This window comes from Oncorhynchus nerka, linkage group LG14, assembly GCF_034236695.1.
Source record: "Oncorhynchus nerka isolate Pitt River linkage group LG14, Oner_Uvic_2.0, whole genome shotgun sequence".
NCBI lineage: Eukaryota > Metazoa > Chordata > Actinopteri > Salmoniformes > Salmonidae > Oncorhynchus > Oncorhynchus nerka.
Window position 1 is genome coordinate 43,800,976 of NC_088409.1, and position 22,929 is coordinate 43,823,904.

Sequence of the window (22,929 nt, forward strand, 5' to 3'; positions counted from 1 at the left end):
ACCACCAGATTAGGTGGCCGCGGCCACGCGGTGTGGAGCGTTTGTATGGTCTGTGCAGAGAGGAGAGAACAGGGATAGACAGACACATAGTTGACAGGCTACAGAAGAGGCTACGCTAATGCAAAGGAGATTGGAATGACAAGTGGACTACACGTCTCGAATGTTCAGAAAGTTAAGCTTACGTAGCAAGAATCTTATTGACTAAAATGATTAAAATGATACAGTACTGCTGAAGTAGGCTAGCTGGCAGTGGCTGCGTTGTTGACTTTGTAGGCTAGCTGGCAGTGGCTGCGTTGTTGACACTACACTAATCAAGTCGTTCCGTTGAGTGTAATGGTTTCCACCGTGCTGCTATTCGGGGGCTAGCTGGCTAGCTAGCAGTGTTGATTACGTTACGCTGCGTTAAAAGAACGACAATAGCTGGCTAGCTAACCTAGAAAATCGCTCTAGACTACACAATTATCTTTGATACAAAGACGGCTATGTAGCTAGCTATGTAGCTAGCTACGATCAAACAAACGATCAAACAAATCAAACCGTTGTACTGTAATGAGATGAAATGAAAATGTGATACTACCTGTGGAGCGAAGCGTAATGCGCCCGGGTTGTTGAGTGCGGAAGCTAGCAGTGTCTCCTACGTTAAGGACGACAAATAGCTGGCTAGCTAACCTCGGTAAATTAAGATAATCACTGTAAGACTACACACTCTAAACTACACAATTATCTTGGATGCGAAGACAGCAAAGACAACTATGTAGCTAGCTAACACTACACTACACTAATCAAGTCGTTCAGTCGGTAGACGGTGGACGCTGGCTAGCAAACGTTTGCTAGCTGGCTAGCAAACGTTAGGGCGACGAAATACGATAATTACGCAATTATCTTTGATACAAAGACGGCTATGTAGCTAGCTAAGAAGAAATTGCTAAGATTAGACAAATCAAACCGTTGTACTATAATGAAATGTAATGAAATGTAATGAAAAGTTATACTACCTGCAGACCGACGTGCGGATGCGACCGCTCGCTCCAACCCGGAAGATACATAAGGTACAGCAATGTTGAAAATGTGAGGGGGTCTGAATTCTTTCCAAATGCACTGTACTTCTATGGATCAACCAACTATCCAACAATGGAGCCTTATTCCAGGCCAACTGTACTGTCTGGCATTCCTGCCCATCCTCTCCTCCATCCCTTCGCTGGAGCCGTTTGCCTGTAAATTCTACAGCAGTGACTTCCATGGAGGAAAAGGGAGGGCTGTGGGTGTCTACTGAGACAATACAAGGAAGAGGAACGTGCCAACTGCACAGAAAAAGAGATGAAATGCACAGCTCAATTCGCTACAGTACAAACTGAGAGTCAACCAGTCATTCTTAACATCTCATGTACGTTTTTGGTCTTTCTTGTTTGATCTCAGTTGTGTAATTATTCCGTTCACAGGCCATCACTTAAATAAATCTACAATTTTACAGAACAAACGACTACAAAGTCACAAAACATGTTTGTCTACTTTATTAACAGATGCCCCTGTAGGTGTGAAGGTGATGGTGGATGAACAGCCAGTCAGTGAAGGTCATAGTGTCAACCTGGATTGTGTTGCTGACAGCAACCCCCAGCCAGGCAGGTATATCTGAATCAGACGACAGGGAGGCCAAAGCATCCAAATGAATTCAACTCAGGGCAAAATGTCCTATCCCAGTAACTCACTGGCCACTGACATCCAGCAGCTGCCCCTTGACACAAAATTCACAGCTGGACAATGTAAGTAAGTATTCAGTACAGAATTTCTGTTGTTTATCTTCTGATATTTTATAATCAGCACACAGTGACTGTCATTCTTCCTCCTCTGCCCCCCCATGTGTCCCCACTCTCTCTCTCTCTCTTGCTCTCACTGTCTCTCTCTGTCTGTCTTTCTTTGAACACAGTTCTGCCATGGATGCTGACTGCTCTGGCAGTTGTAAGTGTCTTTCTGTGGGGAGCTGTAATGTTTGTACGGAGAATACGTTGCAGAGAGAGGTTTGTATGGTTCTTGATGATGATGATGTCACATATTAAACCATATTAAGTGTGTCATTTTGAATGATGTCTCCCTTCTACATTATCTGTAGACCAAAGGCCAGCTCTAATCTCCCCACTTTGGATATCCCTCTAAGGTACTCTCATTTTTGCATCTGTATTTTACATACAACAAATAATAATGTTCAAGCTCATTGACATTGAGATGTTTTTGTCTTTAAGGCAACCTGTCCCTAAGGTACAGCAATCCCCAAAAGTAACATAGGATAACCCTTTGAAGAACCCATTTTGGTTCCTAGTAGTACTCTTTTGGTTCCAGGTAGAACCCTTTTGGGTTCCAGGTAGTGTCCTTTCTACAGAAGGTTCTATATAGAACCCAAAAGGATTCTACCTGGAACCCCAAATTTGACATCTGCTCCTGCCACGCCCTCTACTGCTCATCCGGTGTCTCCTTGACCTGCCTCCACTCCCCCAGTGCTCTTTCCTTTTCTGTGTGTGTGTGTGATTGTGTGGGCAGAGACAGGTGTGCTGGAGTCAGAGCAGATTCCCACCAGCTGCAACCCGTTCCATAATCAAGACCTCTACAAATACTCAGCCCTGCCACTTCCACGCCGTCAGATCGTAATCTCTGCTCAGTCAGTCTATGTTCCTTTTTGGATCCTGTTGTCCTGCTGTGCCTGTCTTCCCTTGACTGACGCTGTTTTCCTCTCTACTACAGTTCTGCCCACTCTGACTCTGGTCCCTGTCTCCAGTCCTACTTCTCGTCAGTCCTGCTACTCTGTCCTGGATCCCCCACTCTACGGCTCCCTTGGATTCCTCTCTGGATCTGCTTACCCTGTCCCAACACGTCTCGCTCCAGCCTCGGCCTCCGCACCTGCTTTACTGCAACCTGCCTTAGCTCCCCCTGGCCTGCCCTCAATCTTCCCCCTGTGTTTTAATAGTCAAAGGGACACCTTATGGTGACAGTTATGCAAAACTTCAATGATTTAGGCCCAGTGATGGCTGTTACACTTGGTTTATTACACCGTTGCTTATCTCATTATATACAAACCACCCATTCATTGACTGCTTACTTGTTCTGATAAAATGAGCTAGAGAGAACATTTGTTCAAGTTAAATTAGGAGCATGTAATTAGAAAGAGGTGGACAGTCCTCCCCAACCAAGCTGAGGAGAGAAGTGACTTTAATCTGCACAAATAACTTTCCGTGAAGCCTGTGTAGCGGATAGCCTTGGACTTTCCACCATATCCTCTGTTTGATGAACTGTTGATAGCGTGAGTAATACTTCAATGACTGTTCATTATTGTTATTTAAGCCTTGGTCCTGACAGCGCACTGCAAATGTATGTTATTACAATCATACAATCATCTCAAAAAACAATCTAAACAATCTACATTATACCATGATGCTTTTGTTTCGACATGGCGGAGCTTGGGTTTGAACTATAAAAAATGGAATAGGAGATTATTTCATGAGTGGTTTCATTTTCATTTCAAAATTTCCTCAGCAAGCTGCATCCATTACATCATCATTTGAGATAATGGTTGATCTTAATTTAGAGTTGACCATTTTTCAGCTAAAACCGTGTGCTATATGATCAAATATAGATAATAGTTGCTGTCATTCTCTGCTCGTCCTCAGTTGAAAGCCATGGTGGTGAGGAGTGGGGTGATTCTGTCTGTCTACATCATCACCTTCCTGATTGGCCTGCCTGGCAACATCCTGGCACTTTACGCCTTCAGCGTCAAGATCCACAACAAACCCACTCCCACAGACATCCTCCTGCTCAACCTGACTGTGTCCGACCTTATCTTCCTGCTCTTCCTGCCCCTCAAGATGCACGAGGCAGCCTCCGGCATGGTCTGGACTCTCCCCAGGCTTCTCTGCAATGTTACCTCTTTCGTCTTCTTCTCCACCATCTACACCAGCTCCCTCCTGCTGATGGTGGTCAGTGTTGACCGCTACCTGTGTGTGGCCTTCCCTGTCCAGTACAGGCTCCGCCGCAAGCCCTTGTACGGAGTGGTGAGCAGCCTGGTGGTATGGGTCTTCAGCTTGGTCCACCTCTGCTTCATCTATATCGTGGAGAACGAGACCTCATCTGATTTATATACCTGCTATAACAACTTCACCCAGGAGCAGCTGAAGGTGGTGCTTCCCATGCGCTTGGAGCTGTGTGTGGTTCTATACATCGTGCCACTGCTGGTCTGTGTGTTCTGCTACCTGAACTTCATCCTCATCCTCAATAGGACCCCTAACCTTTGTGCAGAGAAAAGGAAGAGAGCCGTCGGAATGGCTGTGGGGACCTTGCTTGTTTTTGTTGTCTGCTTCCTGCCCTATAATGTCACCCATGTACAGGGGTTCATCACCCAAGACAACGTGGAGTGGCGGCTCTACGCTCTGCTCCTGACCACGGTCAACACCGTCCTGGATCCTGTGACGTTCTACTTCTCCTCCTCCATGTTCCAGGCCACCATGAAGAGGATCCTGACTGGGAAGCGAAGGAACAGCACCCCTGGTGTCTTCATGACAGCTCAAAACAACACTAGAGACATAGAGGGACACAGTAACCCAGCCACAACTGAGGGAGGTTTGTCTGACAAGTGACAGAGCTTTTGATGACAATTGAAGACTTCCTAATATGGATGCCATATTACGGGGCAGACAGTCACCAGTTCACAGCCAATGATATAGGCAAGAGAGACACCTGCCAGCAGCATACCTGCCAGCAGAATACCAACCTACATCCCACTGCTCACTTAACTATGAAGCTAAGCAGGGTTGGTCCTAGTTGGTCCCTGGACACATACAACCACATGGACACATACAGTAACAATTAGTGGTTTGTTGCTACAGTACTCGTCAAGTGTTAGCAAAATGCTAATACACATATGATGTTACATCAACCTTGGGCACATGGAAAAATAAATGTTTGGATTCTGTTATCATTTACATGACTGTTCTCTTGGGAAGTCAATGTCTGTTTCCACACTATTTACAAAATCGATATTAAAATTAGACATTGGTATTTCCCTCCCTCCTACACATATGTAATATCAGATGTAAGCACAGCAATGTTTTGCATTTTAGTTAATCGTTACCATGCACTCTCACCTCCTTATGTTTGCACTGTTCAATAAGTCTGCTGTGCACTCAAACAGGTCTGCTTGACTGCTAGATATGCTCGAACATGTAAATGGAACATTCTGCTGTTTTGACCAAAGTAACGACCTTCTTGGGAAGCTTGAATACACATGGCTGAGCTCTCCAATTCCTGATTAAAAGTAAATACACATCCACAGCCAGGTAGGTTATGACCATTTGGAATTAAGAATGTGTTATCCTTCTCCCTTTAAGGTTTTCACTGTTGAGCTGCAAGTGTACTGTGGGGAGAATGTAGCTATAAGGACATTGTGATTCATTCATTGGTAATAAGGAGTTGGCTGAGATATTGTAACAAAAATACATTGATCATTGAAAACGGCTACATTTGTATGATTTTAAAATATGATTATTGGGCACCCTGAATGTGTTATTTTTGGTTTTGTTGACCTTATAGCTTCAGATCCATGGAGTGGGTGAAAAGTGAGGTGATTCTATCCGTCTACATCATCACCTTCCTGATGGGCCTGCCTGCCAACATCCTGGCACTCTACGCCTTCAGCGTCAAGATCCACAACAAACCCACTCCCACAGACATCCTCCTGCTCAACCTGATTGTGTCCGACCTCCTCTTTCTTCTCTTCCTGCCTCTCAAGATGTACGAGGCGGCCTCCGGCATGCTGTGGAACCTGCCCGAGTTCCTCTGCTCCATCACTTCCTACACCTTCTTCTCCACTATCTACACCAGTTCTCCTGTTGATGGCTGTCAGTGTGGTCCGTTACCTGGCGGTGGCCTATCCCATCGCCTACCACCAACTTCACAAACCTTTCTATTCTGTGGTGGCCAGCACAATCATCTGGTTTCTCTCCACCGCCCACTGCAGCATCGTGTTCATCATCCAGCACCATCCGGACCTCTCCCCAAGCAACACCTCCGTCTGCTACGAGGACTTCACCGAACAACAGCTGGCCATCCTCCTCCCAGTGCAACTGGAGTTCTTCATCATGCTCTGCTTGGTTCCTCTCATAGTTTGCGTCTTCTGCTACCTCCGCTGTATCTGGATCCTGTACATGCTCACCAGAATCAGCCCGGGCCAGAAGCAGAAGGCCATCGGGATGGCGCTGGGTACTCTGGCCGTCTTCCTTGTGTGTGTCTTTCCCTACAACTTCTCCCATGTGCTGGGTTTTATCACAGGCTCCAGCCCCTCGTGGAGGTACTACACCCTGCTGCTCAGCGCCTTCAACACCTGCCTGGACCCTATATCATCTTCTACTTCTCCTCCTCTGCTTTCCGCATCACTACCAAGATGGCCATCTGCAAGATGCTGGGACTGCGACAGGGTCAGGCTGCAGTCCAAAGGGAAAGCACAATAGCCAATATGGGCCAAGAGTAGAAAATGTAATCACCTTACTCCAAGGTGCCTTTTGGGTAATTTTGTCAAAAATAACTATTCATTTCACCAATTGTTTTAATTCTATCATAAAGAGCAAATGTTCAACTTCATTCAAAAAAACATGTTTTCCCATCTCAAGAGGTTCAATTAAGAAGAATAACTATACAAATTCAAATTAAAGTAACAGGATTGACTGTAATAGGGTTAACAATGTTATCTTAAATCCGCCATGACTCCCTTTGTGACAGACAGGGTGAATGGAAGCATGTTGTGTGCAGCAGCGGGAGCCAATTGCAATGCAAGTTCAACAAAAGCATTTCTAGTAACTTGTTGAGAACATTTCTAGCCTATCTATCTATGGGTAACACAGGGTTGATGGGTTATGCTCGACGTGTTTTCCAGCACAAAGTAAATGGCCTAAAAAAGTAGAACCAGCTCACCTGCTTTTACACTATGACATGGCTATATTACTAGATGGTATGTTTTTCTTTGGATTCAATCATTTTAAAGCAAATAGTTTTACCATATTAAAACGTGAGTTCAGTTCCTGTTACAGGGCTAACATAAACCTGAGGGACAAATGTAAATGAATCATTAAATAAGTAGGAATCTTCAGACATGACTTTCCTGAAGTAACAAAATAACTTGGACTTGTAATTAAGTAGATATAATTCGTAGAAGGTGAACAAAGACGACATTGGACATGCCAAATGGGGATTTTCAGAGAGAAACAAATACCTTACTTTAATGAAAACACACTACTATTAGAATGTGTAAATAAGTACAAATTAAAAAAGGCTTGGCTTAGTTAAAGCATAGATGCATGTGAATCCATTGAAATGACAAAAGGCACTCTATTCGTGGAGAGACCTAGCTATGTGCGGTATATTTCAAGATAATTTGTAGTTTGTGTTTTACACATTTCTGTGAACTGTACCTTTCTTGCCAAAGTCATTCATATTTAAATGTTCAAATGTTTACATTCCATTTACTAAAGTGAGCACTTCATACATGATTCATTTGTTTCATCACAGTAGCTTCTGTTACACTTTTGAATTGCACACTATGTGAAAGCTTGGTTGTTACCCTTTAAAATGATGAATTTGTTTGGTTAGAGTATGTGCCGTGTTACCCATTTTAATTGACACATAATGCTAAATATTTTCTACCTCCATTTGTATTGGCATGAATCAGCTAACACATTTGTGTTGCAAAGACCTTTCTGTATTCAAGAGTTTCAAGGCTGAATGTAACAAAGAGTATAAATGTTTTACTGCTAAAGAGAGTTATAGCTTTATTAAAATGACACGTAAACTACTCAGGCAGAATCAAACATTTGTATTCATCTTTGGTTCTCAATTTTCCAGTACAGTTTCTATATTTCAGGGATATGTCTATTGGTGTAAGCTTGATTCTTTCATCGTGTTGGAATTGCGGTGCCAAAATGTCCCGATTTTCTTTCCACTGGCTTTCCTCTCTCTTTTAGCGTGGGCCCACCACTCTCCTGCATTCATGCATTCTGTAGGCACACATGTAAAATATTCCTGCAAAAGAAAAAATTGTAAATCAACTGTCCAGCATCCATGCTACTTGAGGTAGTTCCCATATAGATAGATAAAGAATAGTGTCTTACCTGCTATCAAATGAACACCAGCATTGTCTGCATGTTTCATCAATAAAACTAAAACAATTGATGATATTCTGCAGTGTTTGGTTTGACAATTCGACTAGCAATTTTGGATTTCAAATAATTACTTAGGAGATGAGAAGAACATGTGCCATTTGATTCTAGTTCTGCTTATCCATAGAGAACAAAAGAGGGCATACTCCCATATTTGCCATTGATCGCTTCTGTGACAGCATTGGCAGCTCCTCCATTTTTGTATATTTTTTATTTGACTTTTATTTAACCAGGTAGGCCAGTTGAGAACAAGTTCTCATTTACAACTGCGACCTGGCCAAGATAAAGCAAAGCAGTGCGACACAAACAACAGCACAGAATTACACATGGAATAAACAAGCGTACAGTCAAAAACACAATAGAGAAAAAAAGAGTCTATATACAGTGTGTGCAAATGGCTTGAGGAGGTAAGGCAATAGATAAGCCATAGTAGTAAAGGAATTGCAATTGAGCATATTAACACTGGAGAGATAGATGAGCAGATGATGAAGAGCAGTGTGCAAGTAGTGAAACTGGTTTGCAAAAGAGCAGAAAAGTAAATAAAAACAATATGGAGATGAGGTAGGTAGATTGGGTGGGCTATTTACAGATGGACTATGTACAGCTGCAGAGATCGGTTAGCTGCTCAGATAGCTGATGTTTAAAGTTAGTGAGGGAAATGTAAGTCTCCAGCGATTTTTGCAATTCTTTCCAGTCACTGGCAGCAGAGAACTGGAAGGAAAGGTGGCCAAAGGAGGTGTTGGCTTTGGGGATGATCAGTGAGATATACCTGCTGGAGCGCGTGCTACGGGTGGGTGTTGTTATCGTGACCAGTGAGCTGAGATAAGGTGGAGCTTTACCTAGCATAGACTTATAGATGACCTGGAGCCAGTGGGTCTGTATACAGAATGGTGTCATCTGCATAGAGGTGGATCAGGGAATCACCCGCAGCAAGAGCGACTTCGTTGATGTATACAGAGAAAAGAGTCGGCCCGAGAATTGAACCCTGTGGTACCCCCACAGGGCTATTGAGTCTGCCGATAAGAATACAGTGATTGACGGAGTCGAAAACCTTGGCCAGGTCGATGAAGACAGCTGCACAGTACTGTCTTTTATCGATGGCGGATATGATATCGTTTAGTACCTTGAGCGTGGCTGAGGTGCACCCATGACCAGCTCGGAAACCGGATTGCACAACGGAGATGGTACGGTGGGATTTGAAATGGTCAGTGATCTGTTTATTAACTTCTTTGGGCTAAGGGGCAGATCTGCCCAAAGTAGGGGGCAAATCTGCCCAAAGTAAACTGCCTGTTACTCAGGCCAAGAAGCTAGGATGTGCATATGTAGCATTGGATAGACAACACTCTGAAGTTTCTAAAACTGTTAAAATATTGTCTGTGGGTATATTAGAACTGATATGGCAGGTGAAACCCCGAGGTCATTGGACTTTTCAATGCTTTTCTATTGGAAAGTCTGATAATTAGGACCCAGGTTGCAGTTCCCATGGCTTCCACTAGATGTCAACAGCCTTTAGAAATTGTTTCATGCTTGTTTTTTGAAAAATGAAGAAGTATTCGAATTCTTTCAAAGTATCCATCAGAAGGACTCTAGTCTTTTGGCACGCGTGAATGAGTGCGCACTCCTCATTCTTTTTCTCCGGTATTGAACACTGTATATTCCGTCTTAAATTTGATCGATTATTTACATATTAGGGTACCGGAGGTTGGATTAGAAACATTGTTTGAATTGTTCGGACAAGGTTTTACCTGAAACTGCATGTTGGGCGAGTTGGATCAAGTGATTTCTGAATCAAACGCACCAAATAAAATGAAGGACTTTATCGAACAAAACGACCACTCATTGTATAACTGGGACCCTTTGGATTGCAAAAAGATGAAGATCTTCAAAGGTAAGTGATTTATTTTATCGCCATTTTTGACTTGTGACACCTGTGCAGGATATGAATTCATGTTAATGCAGGAAGTGGGTGAGGCGCTGTCCTCAGACGATCAAATGCTATGCTTTCAAAGCCTATTGTAAATCGGACAAAGCGGTTCAATTACCAAGATATTAAGCTAAAGAATGGTGTATAACACTTGTATTTTTATGAATGTTTAATATTACTACTTCTGTATTTTGAATTTCATGCTCTGAATTTCGCCGGACGTTGTCGAGGTGGGACGCTAGCGTCCCAATGATCCGAAATAAGTTAACTTGGCTTTCGAAGACTTTAGAAAGGCAGAGCAGGATGGATATAGGTCTATAACAGTTTGGGTCTAAAGTGTCACCCCCTTTAAAGAGGGAGATGACCGCGGCAGCTTTCCAATCTTTAGGGATCTCGGATTATATGAAAGAGAGGTTGAACAGACTTGTAATAGGGGTTGCAACAATGGCGGCGGAGCATTTTAGAAAGAAAAGGTCCAGATTGTCTAGCCCAGCTGATTTATACGGGTCCAGGTTTTGCAGCTCAGTCAGAACATCTGCTATCTGGATTTGGGTGAAGGAGAAACTGGGGAGGGGTAGAAAGGAGGAAAGCATGGCCAGCCGTAGAGAAATGCTTATTGAAAATTTCGATTATTGTGGATTTATCGGTGGTGACCGTGTTTCCTAGCCTCAGTGCAGTGGGCAGCTGGGAGGCGGTGCTCTTGTTCACCATGGACTTTACAGTGTCCCAAAACTTTTTGGAGTTAGAGATACAGGATGCAAATTTCTGTTTGAAAAAGCTAGCCTTTGCTTTCCTGACTGACTCTATTGATTCCTGACTATTCGATGCTATTGCAGTCCGCCGCAGGATGTTTTTGTGCTGGTCAAGGGCAGTCAGGTCTGGAGTGAACCAAGGGCTATATCTGTTCTTAGTTCTGCATTTTTTGAAAGGGACATGCTTATTTAACCTCTCTAGGTTAGGGGACGGTATTTTCATGTCCGGATGAAAAGCGTGCCCAAAGTAAACTGCCTGCTACTCAGGCCCAGAAGCTAGGATATGCATATCATTAGTATATTTGGATAGAACACACTCTGAAGTTTCTCAAACTGTTTGAATGATGTCTGTCAGTATAACAGAACTTATTTGGCAGGCAGGATCCCGAGGACAAACCATCCAGGAAAAACATTTTGAGGTCACTCTTTTCAATGGGTTTTCTATGTGGATCTAGATTTCTAAGGCACTTGCTTGCAGTTCCTATCGCTTCCACTGGATGTCAACAGTCTTTAGAAATTGGTTGATGTGTTTCCTTTGAGAAATGAAGAAGTAGGGTTGTTCAGAACGAGGGTCGAGTCTAGTGTGCTGTTGTGGTTGGGGAGCACGAGGGTCGAGGGTCGAGTCTAGTGTGCTGTTGTGGTTGAAAGCTCGCTCCACTTTGTTTTTATCCGCTATTGAACGCAGTTTATCCCGTCTTAAATTTGATCGATTATTTACTTTTAAAAATACCTAAAGTTGTATTAGGAAAGTTGTTTGATTACAGGTAACTTATTAGATATTTTGTAGTCATGTTGCGCGAGTTGGAAGCGGTGTTTTCCTGGATCAAACGCTCCAAATAAATGGACATTTTGAAGATATAACGACAGAATTGATCAAACAAAATGACCATTTGTGATGTTTATGGGACATATTGGAGTGCCAACAGAAGAAGCTCTTCAAAGGTAAGGCATGAATTATATCGTTATTTCTGAGTTTTGTGTCGCGCCTGGCGGGATGAAATATGATTGTCTGTGTTTGTTTGATGGGGTGCTGTCCTCAGATAATCGCATGGTTTGCTTTCGCCGTGAAGTCATTTTGAAATCTGACACCGTGGCTGGATTAACAAGAAGTTAAGCTTTATTTTGACATATTGCATGTGTATTTTCAAGAATGTTAAATATTTACAATTCTGTAGTTTGAATTTGGCGCCCTGCACTTTCACTGGATGTTGGTCAGGTGGGACGGTAACGTCCCATCTAGCCTAGAGTTAAGATGGTGAGGAAATTACTTTTAAAGAACGACCAGGCATCCTCGACTGACGGGATGAGGTCAATATCCTTCCAGGATACCCGGGCCAGGTCGATTAGAAAGGCCTGCTCGCAGAAGTGATTTAGGGAGCATTTGATGAGGGGTGGTCGTTTGACCACGGACCCATAGCGGACGTATTTAGAGGGCAAGTTGGTCAGGATAATATCTATGAGGGTGTCCATGTTTACGGACTTAGGGTTGTACCTGGTGGTTTCCTTGATCATTTGTGTGAGATTGAGGGCATCTAGCTTAGATTGTAGGACTGCTGGGGTGTTAAGCATATCCCAGTTTAGGGCACCTAACAGAACAAACTCTGAAGATATATGGGGGGCAATCAATTCACATATGATGTCCAGGGCACAGCTGGGAGCTGAGGGGGGTCTATAACTGGCGGCAACAGTGAGATACTTATTTCTGGAGAGAAACATTTTCTGGAGAGAAAATGTTGTAGTTGGGTATGGAAATCTCAGAATCTTTGGTGGCCTTCCTAAGCCAGGATTCAGACACGGCAAAGACATCAGGGTTGGCAGAGTGTGCTAAAGCAGTGAGTAAAACAAACGTAGGGAGGAGGCTTCTGATGTTAACATGCATGAAACCAAGGCCTTTTCGATTACAGAAGTCAACAAATGAGAGCGCCTGGGTTAACCTCCACATCACCCGAGGAACAGAGGAGGAGTAGGATGAGGGTACGGCTAAAGGCTATCAAAACTGTCCGTCTAGTGCGTTGGGGACAGAGAATAAAGTAGTTGGCATATTATCTTCTTCTATACATTTATCGGCGGTCTGTAAACAAAAGGAAAAAGTGCATACAGCCACCTACTGTGTGTGATTGTGCTTTTTGTCAAAACAGCCATACAGCCAAAGTTGGTGATTTACTGCCACCTGCAGTGTTGGAATGTTTGCTCAGAGTATAATTCTTTGGCTGATCCTTCCCGCTGACCTGGATGGAATTCTATGATCCTTCCTTAACCTACAGGGAGTCCCACCCAGTTGACACCTTTTAAATGGTATAAGCTTTTAATGGTGCTGCCTATGCTAAAACAGACTTTCTTTTTTCATTTTTACCTGCAAAGAAGGTCATGAGCAGTGCCACCCAGCCCAGTATGTAGGACCAAGAGAAGCGCCAGTCACCGAATCGCTTCCCCAGGAAGTTCACCGTCACTCCAGTGTAGATGGCCATTGCAAGCAGAACAAATAGAGCTGGCGGAGAGTTAATACAGGACAAATTCGGACTCCCAATTTACAGTAGACAGAATTCTAGGTAAAATAGCGGTCGGGTCTGTAAACAGAGACAAAATGATTTGTCCTGGACTCATTTACATTTGTGTATTGAAGCTGTGACTATTTGTGTATTGTGTCTAGCTCTGTTAGCTTCGCAATGTCCAGTGGGACTCACTGGAGACAAAGAACATGATCCCTGCAGCGAAGGAGCGGTTGAACCTCTCGAAGGCGGAGAAATGGGCGAAGGAGAGAATGCCTGCGATGATGCCGGCGAAGCACGACATGGCCGACAGGATCATGAAGGCACGGGTGGCATTCCAGTAGGCTGAGAGAGAGAGAGAGAGAGAGAGAGAGAGAGAGAGAGAGAGAGAGGAATAAAACAAGACAAAGAGAGGACAGATACAATTTCAAAGATTAGAGAAAGTCGCAAGCCCACACACCAGTCTAATGCTCCAAATATAATTTTTCACCTAAACTAGTACCAGCCAATTAGGGACAACGGGTGCATGATTTGCCTCCATGTTGAGTCTAAAAAACGTTTTGATTCTATTGAGTCTGAGTCTAATGACACATGTTGCTATTTCAGTCATTCAGTTGTCTCCTTCATTTATACAGTCCTCCTTGGTAGTCCTGAACATGGGTAGGACAGGCATACAGCATTCACATTAGGAATTCATTCAACTAAGGGAGTTTCAGTCTGACAACTGAGGGACGTCCTAATATGGATGCCATACAGGCAGTCCCAGTGGTGGTATGGGTCCCCAGTGCGCCCCACTCACCGATGCTGTCTGTCTGCATGTAGCACTTGCCCGACATGCAATACCTCCACAGGCCCTGGTGGGCGAAGCTGCCCGACAGGCGGTACTGCATCCAGTAGTCTGTCGCAGTTGAGACCACCAGCAGGATGTTCCCCACTATGGCGCAGAACAGGCCTCCTCCCATAAAGCTGTGCATCCTGAGTGACACTGCGACGGTGGCGAGGCTCTACGCACTGCAGCGCACAGCAAGGCAGAGGGACAGGGTCAATGGCACAGTCAATACAGGGAAACATCAGGCACAGGCAACACAGTCAACCATGGGGTACAGGCAACACAGTCAACCATGGGGCACAGGCAACACAGTCAATCATGGGGCACAAGCAACACAGTCAACTATTGGGCACAGGCAATAGAGTCAGCTATTGAACGATGGAATATTTTGCGGATGCCTTCAAGGTCCTACTACACAAAGTTGCAGGCAGCGAGGGTTGGGGTCAATTCCATTTTAATTCAGTGAATTCAGGAAGTGAATTGCATGTCCAGAATTACAAATAGCTGCTTATTTTTTTATTTAAAAAAATAAAATAAATATTTACCTTTATTTTACTAGGCAAGTCAGTTAAAAACAAATTCTTATTTTCAATGACGGCCTAGGAACAGTGGGTTAACTGCCTGTTCAGGGGCAGAACGACAGATTTGTACCTTGTCAGCTCGGGGATTCGAACTTGCCACCTTTCAGTTACTAGTCCAACACTCTAACCACTAGGCTACCCTTCCTGGATTGACCGAATTGAAATAGAACTGACCCCAGTACGGCAGGCCACAATGCCACACATTGTGCCCACACACTAAACACAACACACAGACCTAGACAGATGCATCAATGGTGCACAGAACCAGACAATGCAGGCAGTGCTTCACTCAGCAACAGCGCAGAGACGTGACACACACTCAGCACAAACCAGATGAAGCAACACAGTATCACTTCCTTATTTGCAGGGACACACGTGAACATGTGTCATATTCAATAGCACAGGATGGCAAAGTGTCTCTGTAGTTGCACAGAGACCGTATGGACCCTATTTTGAACTCTACATGTTCAATTTCTGTATCACTGTCAACACTGTGCAATCCACTTACGCTATCCATTACCCGCATGCATTGTAGAGACGTCAGCTCAGTAACCTCAAACGCATACAAAAATACACAAACACTCCACAAGAGTGGTTATACTGAAATATGGAGGTGTTACATTTCAAAGTGAGAGTGGAGGAGGGGCAGTGGTGTAAGTATTTACCAACTCCAAAACAATGCTCATGTAGAACTAACCAACAACAAATGATGGATATTAAAGCTGGATGGTATTTCCTGAGACAGTGACCATCCAGCCAACAGTCATAACACCTCTGGAACACCTGTTTCCAGATGATAAAACGTCCATAGAGGTTCCTTTAGGGTTGAGGAAACGAAGAGCTCACTGTTTTACTCATTGATCTTGCACCCGAGGCGGAACTAGAAAATAAACATTCAGTTCAGTGGTTCAACGCAAAGTGAATACTATTTGCAACACAGTCAGACCATTCACCAAGGCCCTATGTACTGCAGAGACTAATGGATGCCTCATACTTTTTGCATCCATCTTGGCCATCCAGCCCATGTATGACATGCGCTACATTCAACATGCTTGCATTGAACGTTACTTGAGGTCAAGCGTTGAAGTTAATATCTGTAGAATGCTCAATTGGTTGTGATTGCATTCATTTTAATGCATACTTTGACATAAAATGACAACGATTGAAGAAAAACAATTGACTTATTTCGCTTTAGAGACTCAAGCATTATCTCATTCTGATTAGTACTGAATGATTTCAATCTAATTAGCCCTTAACCATTTCATTGTCTTCCTTAGTCTTCGAAAAATATGCTTACATTCAGGAGCTCTGCTATTTTTCTCCATGGACAGAAGTGTCCCTCTTTGCCCACCTGTCTTCCATATGGCTACAATGTTTTACTCCGCACAGATTTACTGTATACACATGCTTATTAGTCCAATCGGTCCAATCTGGCAACACAACATAACAGCACCAGGAGTAAAGTACCAGGATGCATCTTACCTGAGTTCTTCAGGATAAATAAACCCTCTTAAGTGTCAACCTTTCCACAGGGAAAGACTGAGAGAGAAAGAGAGAGAGTGCAAGCCTGGAGTGAGCAAAAAGTCAAAGAGGACCCCCTAGGCCGAATTCCAAAAAGTTATCCGCTCTGCTTTTCTGTCTATGGAGGCAAATCCTTTACAACAACAATCAGCGAGAACAAATGCACTTGAGCTGGTGGGCGCAGAGGCACGTGGCTCTTTCCCATTGAGCGACCATGGGGATTGTTGGAGGGGGGGGGGGATTGGGTTGATAGTATGGGACAGTGGTGGATTGGGGGGTGAGGCCGCCACCGGTGTGCCTTGGTCTCCTTTCTGTTGTTGTATCTGGTGTTCTAGAACTACGAATGTGCAGAGGCTTGCAGTACTGGGGGTGGTCAATGCAACATGCTGAAGCTCACACTTTCTTTCAGTTGGAGGAGGCAACTGTCACCTGGGTATGGCCATGAGAGCAGATACACGCTCAGATACATGCCCACACGCATGGCTTAAATGAACTGCCTCTCTCCATCTCGCTCTCTCACGCACGCAATGACATGCACTCACATGCACATGCTCACAGACACACACAATGTCAACATACATACGCAGTATCATCATGACATCGCAGCCACTGACGATCACTTTTAATTTATTCAAAATGATCTGTTGCCAAGTAATTACAATATTATTATTTACACAGAAATTCCATGCATGCATATTAGATAACTTGGTTCGATCAGTCAATAAGGAGCTTAATTAAGTATTAACAGACGCTACAGTAGCAATACGATACGATAACACTCCAGCTTCATTTTCACTCTTTGAATTTATCTGACTCTCTTCACTACGTTGTAGTGAATGTGGTATAGCTTCTGCTTGATAAAGATGGCACATTTCACTATAAATGCTGTCCTTTAGGTATTGATTTCTTTAACATTTTGCCAATTACCCTATGTCCTTCACTCAGATAAGGCCAAACTTACCCTGAATGCTCATTGGTTGAATTGCAGAGGACATCACCCATGTCATCACCCTTGGGCCCAATGAGAATGGACCTCAGGATCCTGCAGTCGAGCAGGTCAGTGATGTTGTGAGTCTGATTGTCCTGGATGCTCCATGGTGTCCAAATGATCTTCGCCACAGGGTGAGAGTCCACCACACAGGCACACCTCACCTCCCCATCATTCACAGAACAGAAGGAGATGGGAGGTATAGAGCCGGAGCATCTAAAAGAGAGGAAGAGAAATGGGAAGAGAGACAATGACAAAACGACTGTGGCAAACGTCCATATATAACATGGTTTATAAAGTGGTTGCAAAAATGTTTATGGCATAATGATACATACCCTCAACGTTCACAGGCGTGGTGTCTGAACTCCACTCTCCCATCTCGTTCAGAGCAGAACAGCGGAACTGCCCCACGTCTCTGGTCACAGAGAGACTCACACTCCCAGAATCCTCTCTAAGCAGGACCGACTGCTCCCCGAACACACGGTACCACCTGTAGGAGCTGACTGGGAGGTAACCGTGACCCAGACAGGACAGAGTGACCTTTTCTCGCACCAGAGGCCGGGCTGGGAGCAGGCTGATAGACACATTGGTGGGTGGTGCTGGTGAAGTGAAAACATTGAGGAAAATACAGGCATGTTAAACATGTATCCAATAGCTCTCACAGTGACATAATCTTCAAGTACATTTATGTTGAGTAGAAAAAGTGTTGTGGAAAGCATAAATGTCACAAATGAGTGTACAGTCTCTAATTTCTTTAATTGAACATAATTCATACTACATATTCAATTAATAATGACCATTACATAAGGAGACCCTCATCTACCACTGAGGACATTTTCATAATACCTTTCACAAATACACTCAGGAGAAGCTTATCATGGCCATGTGTGTTGTTGACCAGACAGGTGACAGACACATTGTCATAGGTGCCCTCTGCAGCCCAGATATCCATCACCATGTGGTTCTGGGGGGAGGTGGTTGGGTCAGAGCCAGGAAACAGGGGTCATCCATCCACCATCCACAGCACTGTGGCCCTTGGTCAAGCCCGGGCCTGAAACCTGCAGATGACTTGGCCAGTGGTTTGTCTGGAGAATGAAAATACGTTCAGTATTAATTCCATTAACTATGAATAAAAGTTCACATTTAGGCCTACTTCACATTAAACAAAATCTCACAGTCCATATTTTGGCAGTAGTAGTCAATGCGCTCCCCTCCATGGGCTGCATTTTGGACAAACACATTTTCTCTTTTTAATCCATTTTTTCCATTGGAATAGATTTGATTTCAAGACACTAAATCCACATATCCATTCAGTAAACCTCAGATCAACCTAAAACTCACATTATGCAGTGACCGCAAAACTAGAGGAGGGCTTGGACCTCCCCAGAGGGTTGATAGCTGTGCAGTGGAACGCATTCTCGTCTGGGGGCAGGTCTGTGACCGCAGCGGCCTCTGTGCTGTGGTTCATTGGCATGACCAGGCCATCTCTCAGAAAGTACCACAGGTAGGAGCTGGCAGGGGGGTTGGCATCACTCACACAGGACAGGGACAGGTTAGTGACAACCTGGACCACGGTGCTTCCCCCTGAGACACTCACAGACCTGGGGGCATCTGAGAGAGAAGAGGGACAAAGGAGAGATGCTGGAAATATCACAGTGGGCCTTAAAATGGAGTTCATCGTTCGTTAATGATGGGGGAATTGCTCCTAATTTTCAAATCAGATGTTCCTATGTCCCAAGTTGTATCACAGAATGTTCCAAGCCTAAAAAGCAAAGCTCCTCCTGCGATACTGCAACATCTGCTGTGCAGATCTAGAACCTCACTCAAAGACCTCTGTTAGTTGATGTAATGCTACAATTTAAATGATAAGATACACAGTGAATAGAAACAAATTGATCAGTAAGAGTAGAGTAGAGTGACTCTAGCTGAAACTCACAGCTCACGTCGAGCACCACCTGCCCTGCAGCTGTCTGTTCTCCTGGATGTGTCACGTTACACGCCAGCACTTTCTCATGATCCTCTGCTCGGGCCACAAGCGAGATGGTGGAAAGGACACGCAATCGACCCTGTATCTCCTCGGTGTGGTACCCCTGGACCACCTCCCTCTGGTCCCCGAAAGAGAGGGAGGGAGGGGAGGAGGGGCAGGTGTGGAGGACAGTACAGGAAACAGTGATGTTGCCCCCCCTCCTTCTGCTCTTCACTGAGTGACAGCTGTGGCCTTGGTGCTGTATCTGGAAATAACAAGAGACACTAAGTCTAAGACACTAACTATGGGTACACTCATTGTGTTATCGGTCATTCCTCGCAGCAGTCTGCTAACATCTTAAAGACACTAAAATAGGCCCGTCTTTAAAACCAGAACAGAGTGGTTATATGAACTGTAATAATCCCCCAAGTTATGAAACTTGTAAATTGGTGGAAAAAGGAATTTCTTAAAATATCAACTGTCATGGGTTGCTTAAAAAGTGTTGAAAAAAACTGGATATTGTGTAAGTGACTGAACGGCATTGCAATCACATCGGACTGAACATACAAAACATCAATAACACCATCCTAATATTGAGTTGCACCCCTTTTTCCCTCAGAACAGCTTCAATTCGTCATGGCATGGACTCTCCGAAGTGTCGAATGCGTCGTTCCACAGGGATGAAACTGGAATGCGTTCCACAGGGATGAAACTGGAATGCGTCGTTCCACAGGGATGAAACTGGAATGCGTTCCACAGGGATGAAACTGGAATGCGTACCACAGGGATGAAACTGGAATGCGTCGTTCCACAGGGATGAAACTGGAATGCGTTCCACAGGGATGAAACTGGAATGCGTTCCACAGGGATGAAACTGGAATGCGTTCCACAGGGATGAAACTGGAATGCGTACCACAGGGATGAAACTGGAATGCGTTCCACAGGGATGAAACTGGAATGCGTCGTTCCACAGGGATGAAACTGGAATGCGTCGTTCCACAGGGATGAAACTGGAATGCGTCGTTCCACAGGGATGAAACTGGAATGCGTTCCACAGGGATGAAACTGGAATGCGTTCCACAGGGATGAAACTGGAATGCGTTCCACAGGGATGAAACTGGAATGCGTTCCACAGGGATGAAACTGGAATGCGTTCCACAGGGATGAAGCTGGAAATAGGGATGAGTTGAACGTAGTACAGAAGGAAATTAAAGGTCTGATCAGGAAAGGCAAACATGAATACAAACTGAAGCTAGAACGCAAGCTGCAAGCGAACAACATTGAGGATATCTGGGATGGTATGAAGAAGGCTACAGAATACAGCACCAGGGGACAACTACAGAGTGATGAGGGTAGGGACAGAGCGCCAGAGTTTTGGATTCTGATCTGGGAAGCACTGAGCCCATGAGCATCTCGGAGGAACAAGTGGTGAAGCAGTTGAAGAGGATCAATCCCAGCAAGTCAGCAGGGTCTGATGGGGTTAAAACCAGAATACTCAAGGTATGTTCTAATCAACTGGCTTTCATACTGCAGTATATTTTCAACCTGTCCTTAATACTATCAGATATTCCTACTAAATGGAGAACAACCTGCATGGTGCCCATCTCAAAGAAATCAGGAGGGACTGCAAAGGAATCATTTAGACCAGTGGCTTTGACATCACAAGTCATGAAAACCTCTGAGCGGTTTTTAATATCCTTAAAAAAGGTGACTTCTCCTGTACATATACATATCCGATCTGATACTGCCTGGTTCGGTCTCACAAACTGTCGTCAATTGGTCAGGTAGTTCACAATCCATTTGATTGTATGTGGATTTACATAAATGTCCTTTAGCTTCTGGGCCAGCAGGTGGGGTTGTATGGTATTGAAAGCACTTGAGAAGTGGAAAAACATTGTTCTCGCCACACAGCCGGGCTTCTCCAGACCGAGCAGAGCATCGTCAACACCAGTTTTTGGGCGGTGGTCAAATTGCAAAGGTTCCAGATAGGCTTCCGCCTCAACTCTTAATGTTTACTCTTTACACAAATGACTTCACACACAACAACGAACTGAGACACTTACAGAAATTCTCTGATGACTTTGCTATAGTAAACTGTGTCATGTGGGGGAGACGATGCTCATCATAGGGATATAGTCCTTTGTGAAATGGTGTGAGGCCAAGGAGCCATGGTAGATTTTAGGAAAAAAGAAAGATGTTTTGAATCTCATTTCTATTAATTGTGAAGAGATTGGCCCTATTGACTCTTTTAAATACTTGGGTGTAATAGTGGACAACAAACTGAACTGGAAGGAGAATCCTCAGTGTCTACTAAAAAGCCCTAAGGAAGCTTAAATCTTTTGAATTATGTGACAAAATGCTTCATATGTTCTATAGCAGTGTTGTGGCGAGTGTAGTGACCCATCCCATTGTTTGCTGAAAAGGGAATTTAGCTAAGGAAGACTTAAACAACATTGACAAAATAATTAACAAAGCCAGTGCTACAATTGGCTGCAGCCTGGAATCGATGCAGGACATGTTCATAAAAAGGCTGCAAGTAAAAACACATGACCATGGACAATGACCCACACCCACTCCACAGCACTCTGATGACCCACACCCACTCCACAGCACTCTGATGACCCACACCCACTCCACAGCACTCTGATGACCCACACCCACTCCACAGCACTCTGATGACCCACACCCACTCCACAGCACTCTGATGACCCACACCCACTCCACAGCACTCTGATGACCCACACCCACTCCACAGCACTCTGATGACCCACACCCACTCCACAGCACTCTGATGACCCACACTCACTCCACAGCACTCTGATGACCCACACCCACTCCACAGCACTCTGATGACCCACACCCACTCCACAGCACTCTGATGGCCCACACCCACTCCACAGCACTCTGATGACCCACACCCACTCCACAGCATTCTGAGGACACACACCCACTCCACAGCACTCTGATGACCCACACCCACTCCACAGCACTCTGATGACCCACACCCACTCCACAGCACTCTGATGACCCACACTCACTCCACAGCACTCTGATGACCCACACCCACTCCACAGCACTCTGATGACCCACACTCACTCCACAGCACTCTGATGACCCACACCCACTCCACAGCACTCTGATGACCCACATCCACTCCACAGCACTCTGATGGCCCACACCCACTCCACAGCACTCTGATGACCCACACCCACTCCACAGCATTCTGATGACACACACCCACTCCACAGCACTCTGATGACACACACTCACTCCACAGCACTCTGATGACACACATCCACTCCACAGCACTCTGATGACCCACATCCACTCCACAGCACTCTGATGGCCCACACCCACTCCACAGCACTCTGATGACCCACACCCACTCCACAGCACTCTGATGACCCACACCCACTCCACAGCACTCTGATGGCCCACACCCACTCCACAGCACTCTGATGACCCACACCCACTCCACAGCATTCTGATGACACACACCCACTCTACAGCACTCTGATGACCCACACTCACTCCACAGCACTCTGATGACACACACCCACTCCACAGCACTCTGATGACCCACACCCACTCCACAGCACTCTGATGACCCACACCCACTCCACAGCACTCTGATGATCCACACCCACTCCACAGCACTCTGATGACACACACCCACTCCACAGCACTCTG

General features: G+C 44.8%; 2 protein-coding genes and 1 pseudogene across 7 annotated transcripts in view; 2 read left to right on the forward strand and 1 right to left on the reverse strand.

Annotated features, from left to right (window-relative positions):
* The window catches only part of LOC115142065 (free fatty acid receptor 2-like), a 19,089-nt gene extending 13,594 nt beyond the window's left edge, over positions 1-5,495 (forward strand). The window contains exons 1-6 of one of the 4 annotated variants that reach the window (XM_065000111.1): positions 103-1,764; positions 1,925-2,015; positions 2,108-2,152; positions 2,533-2,650; positions 2,734-3,289; positions 3,657-5,495. In XM_065000111.1, the coding sequence (XP_064856183.1) occupies positions 3,666-4,619 (954 nt within the window). In that variant the 5' untranslated portion in view covers positions 103-1,764; positions 1,925-2,015; positions 2,108-2,152; ... (1 more) ...; positions 2,734-3,289; positions 3,657-3,665 and the 3' untranslated portion in view covers positions 4,620-5,495. Of the gene's footprint in view, positions 1-102; positions 1,765-1,924; positions 2,016-2,107; positions 2,651-2,733; positions 3,290-3,656 lie in introns of those variants that run through there. The other 3 variants (XM_065000108.1, XM_065000110.1, XM_065000109.1) reach the window with 3 other exon arrangements.
* Positions 5,235-7,829, forward strand: LOC115141182 (free fatty acid receptor 3-like; annotated as a pseudogene).
* Positions 7,220-16,407, reverse strand: LOC115141183 (lens fiber membrane intrinsic protein-like). 3 transcript variants are annotated; one of them, XM_029679900.2, is made up of 5 exons: positions 16,247-16,407; positions 14,154-14,365; positions 13,550-13,699; positions 13,219-13,353; positions 7,220-8,052 (listed from the first exon to the last, which is right to left on the reverse strand). In XM_029679900.2, exons 2-5 carry the CDS (start codon positions 14,326-14,328, stop codon positions 7,991-7,993), a joined length of 522 nt encoding a protein of 173 aa, XP_029535760.1. In that variant the 5' UTR covers positions 14,329-14,365; positions 16,247-16,407; the 3' UTR covers positions 7,220-7,990. The 3 variants fall into 3 exon arrangements, with proteins under 3 accessions (XP_029535760.1, XP_029535761.1, XP_064856184.1); XM_029679901.2 differs by lacking the exon at positions 16,247-16,407 and adding an exon at positions 16,062-16,191; XM_065000112.1 differs by lacking the exon at positions 16,247-16,407 and adding an exon at positions 14,729-14,937.
* Between the last annotated feature and the right edge of the window lie 6,522 nt (positions 16,408-22,929).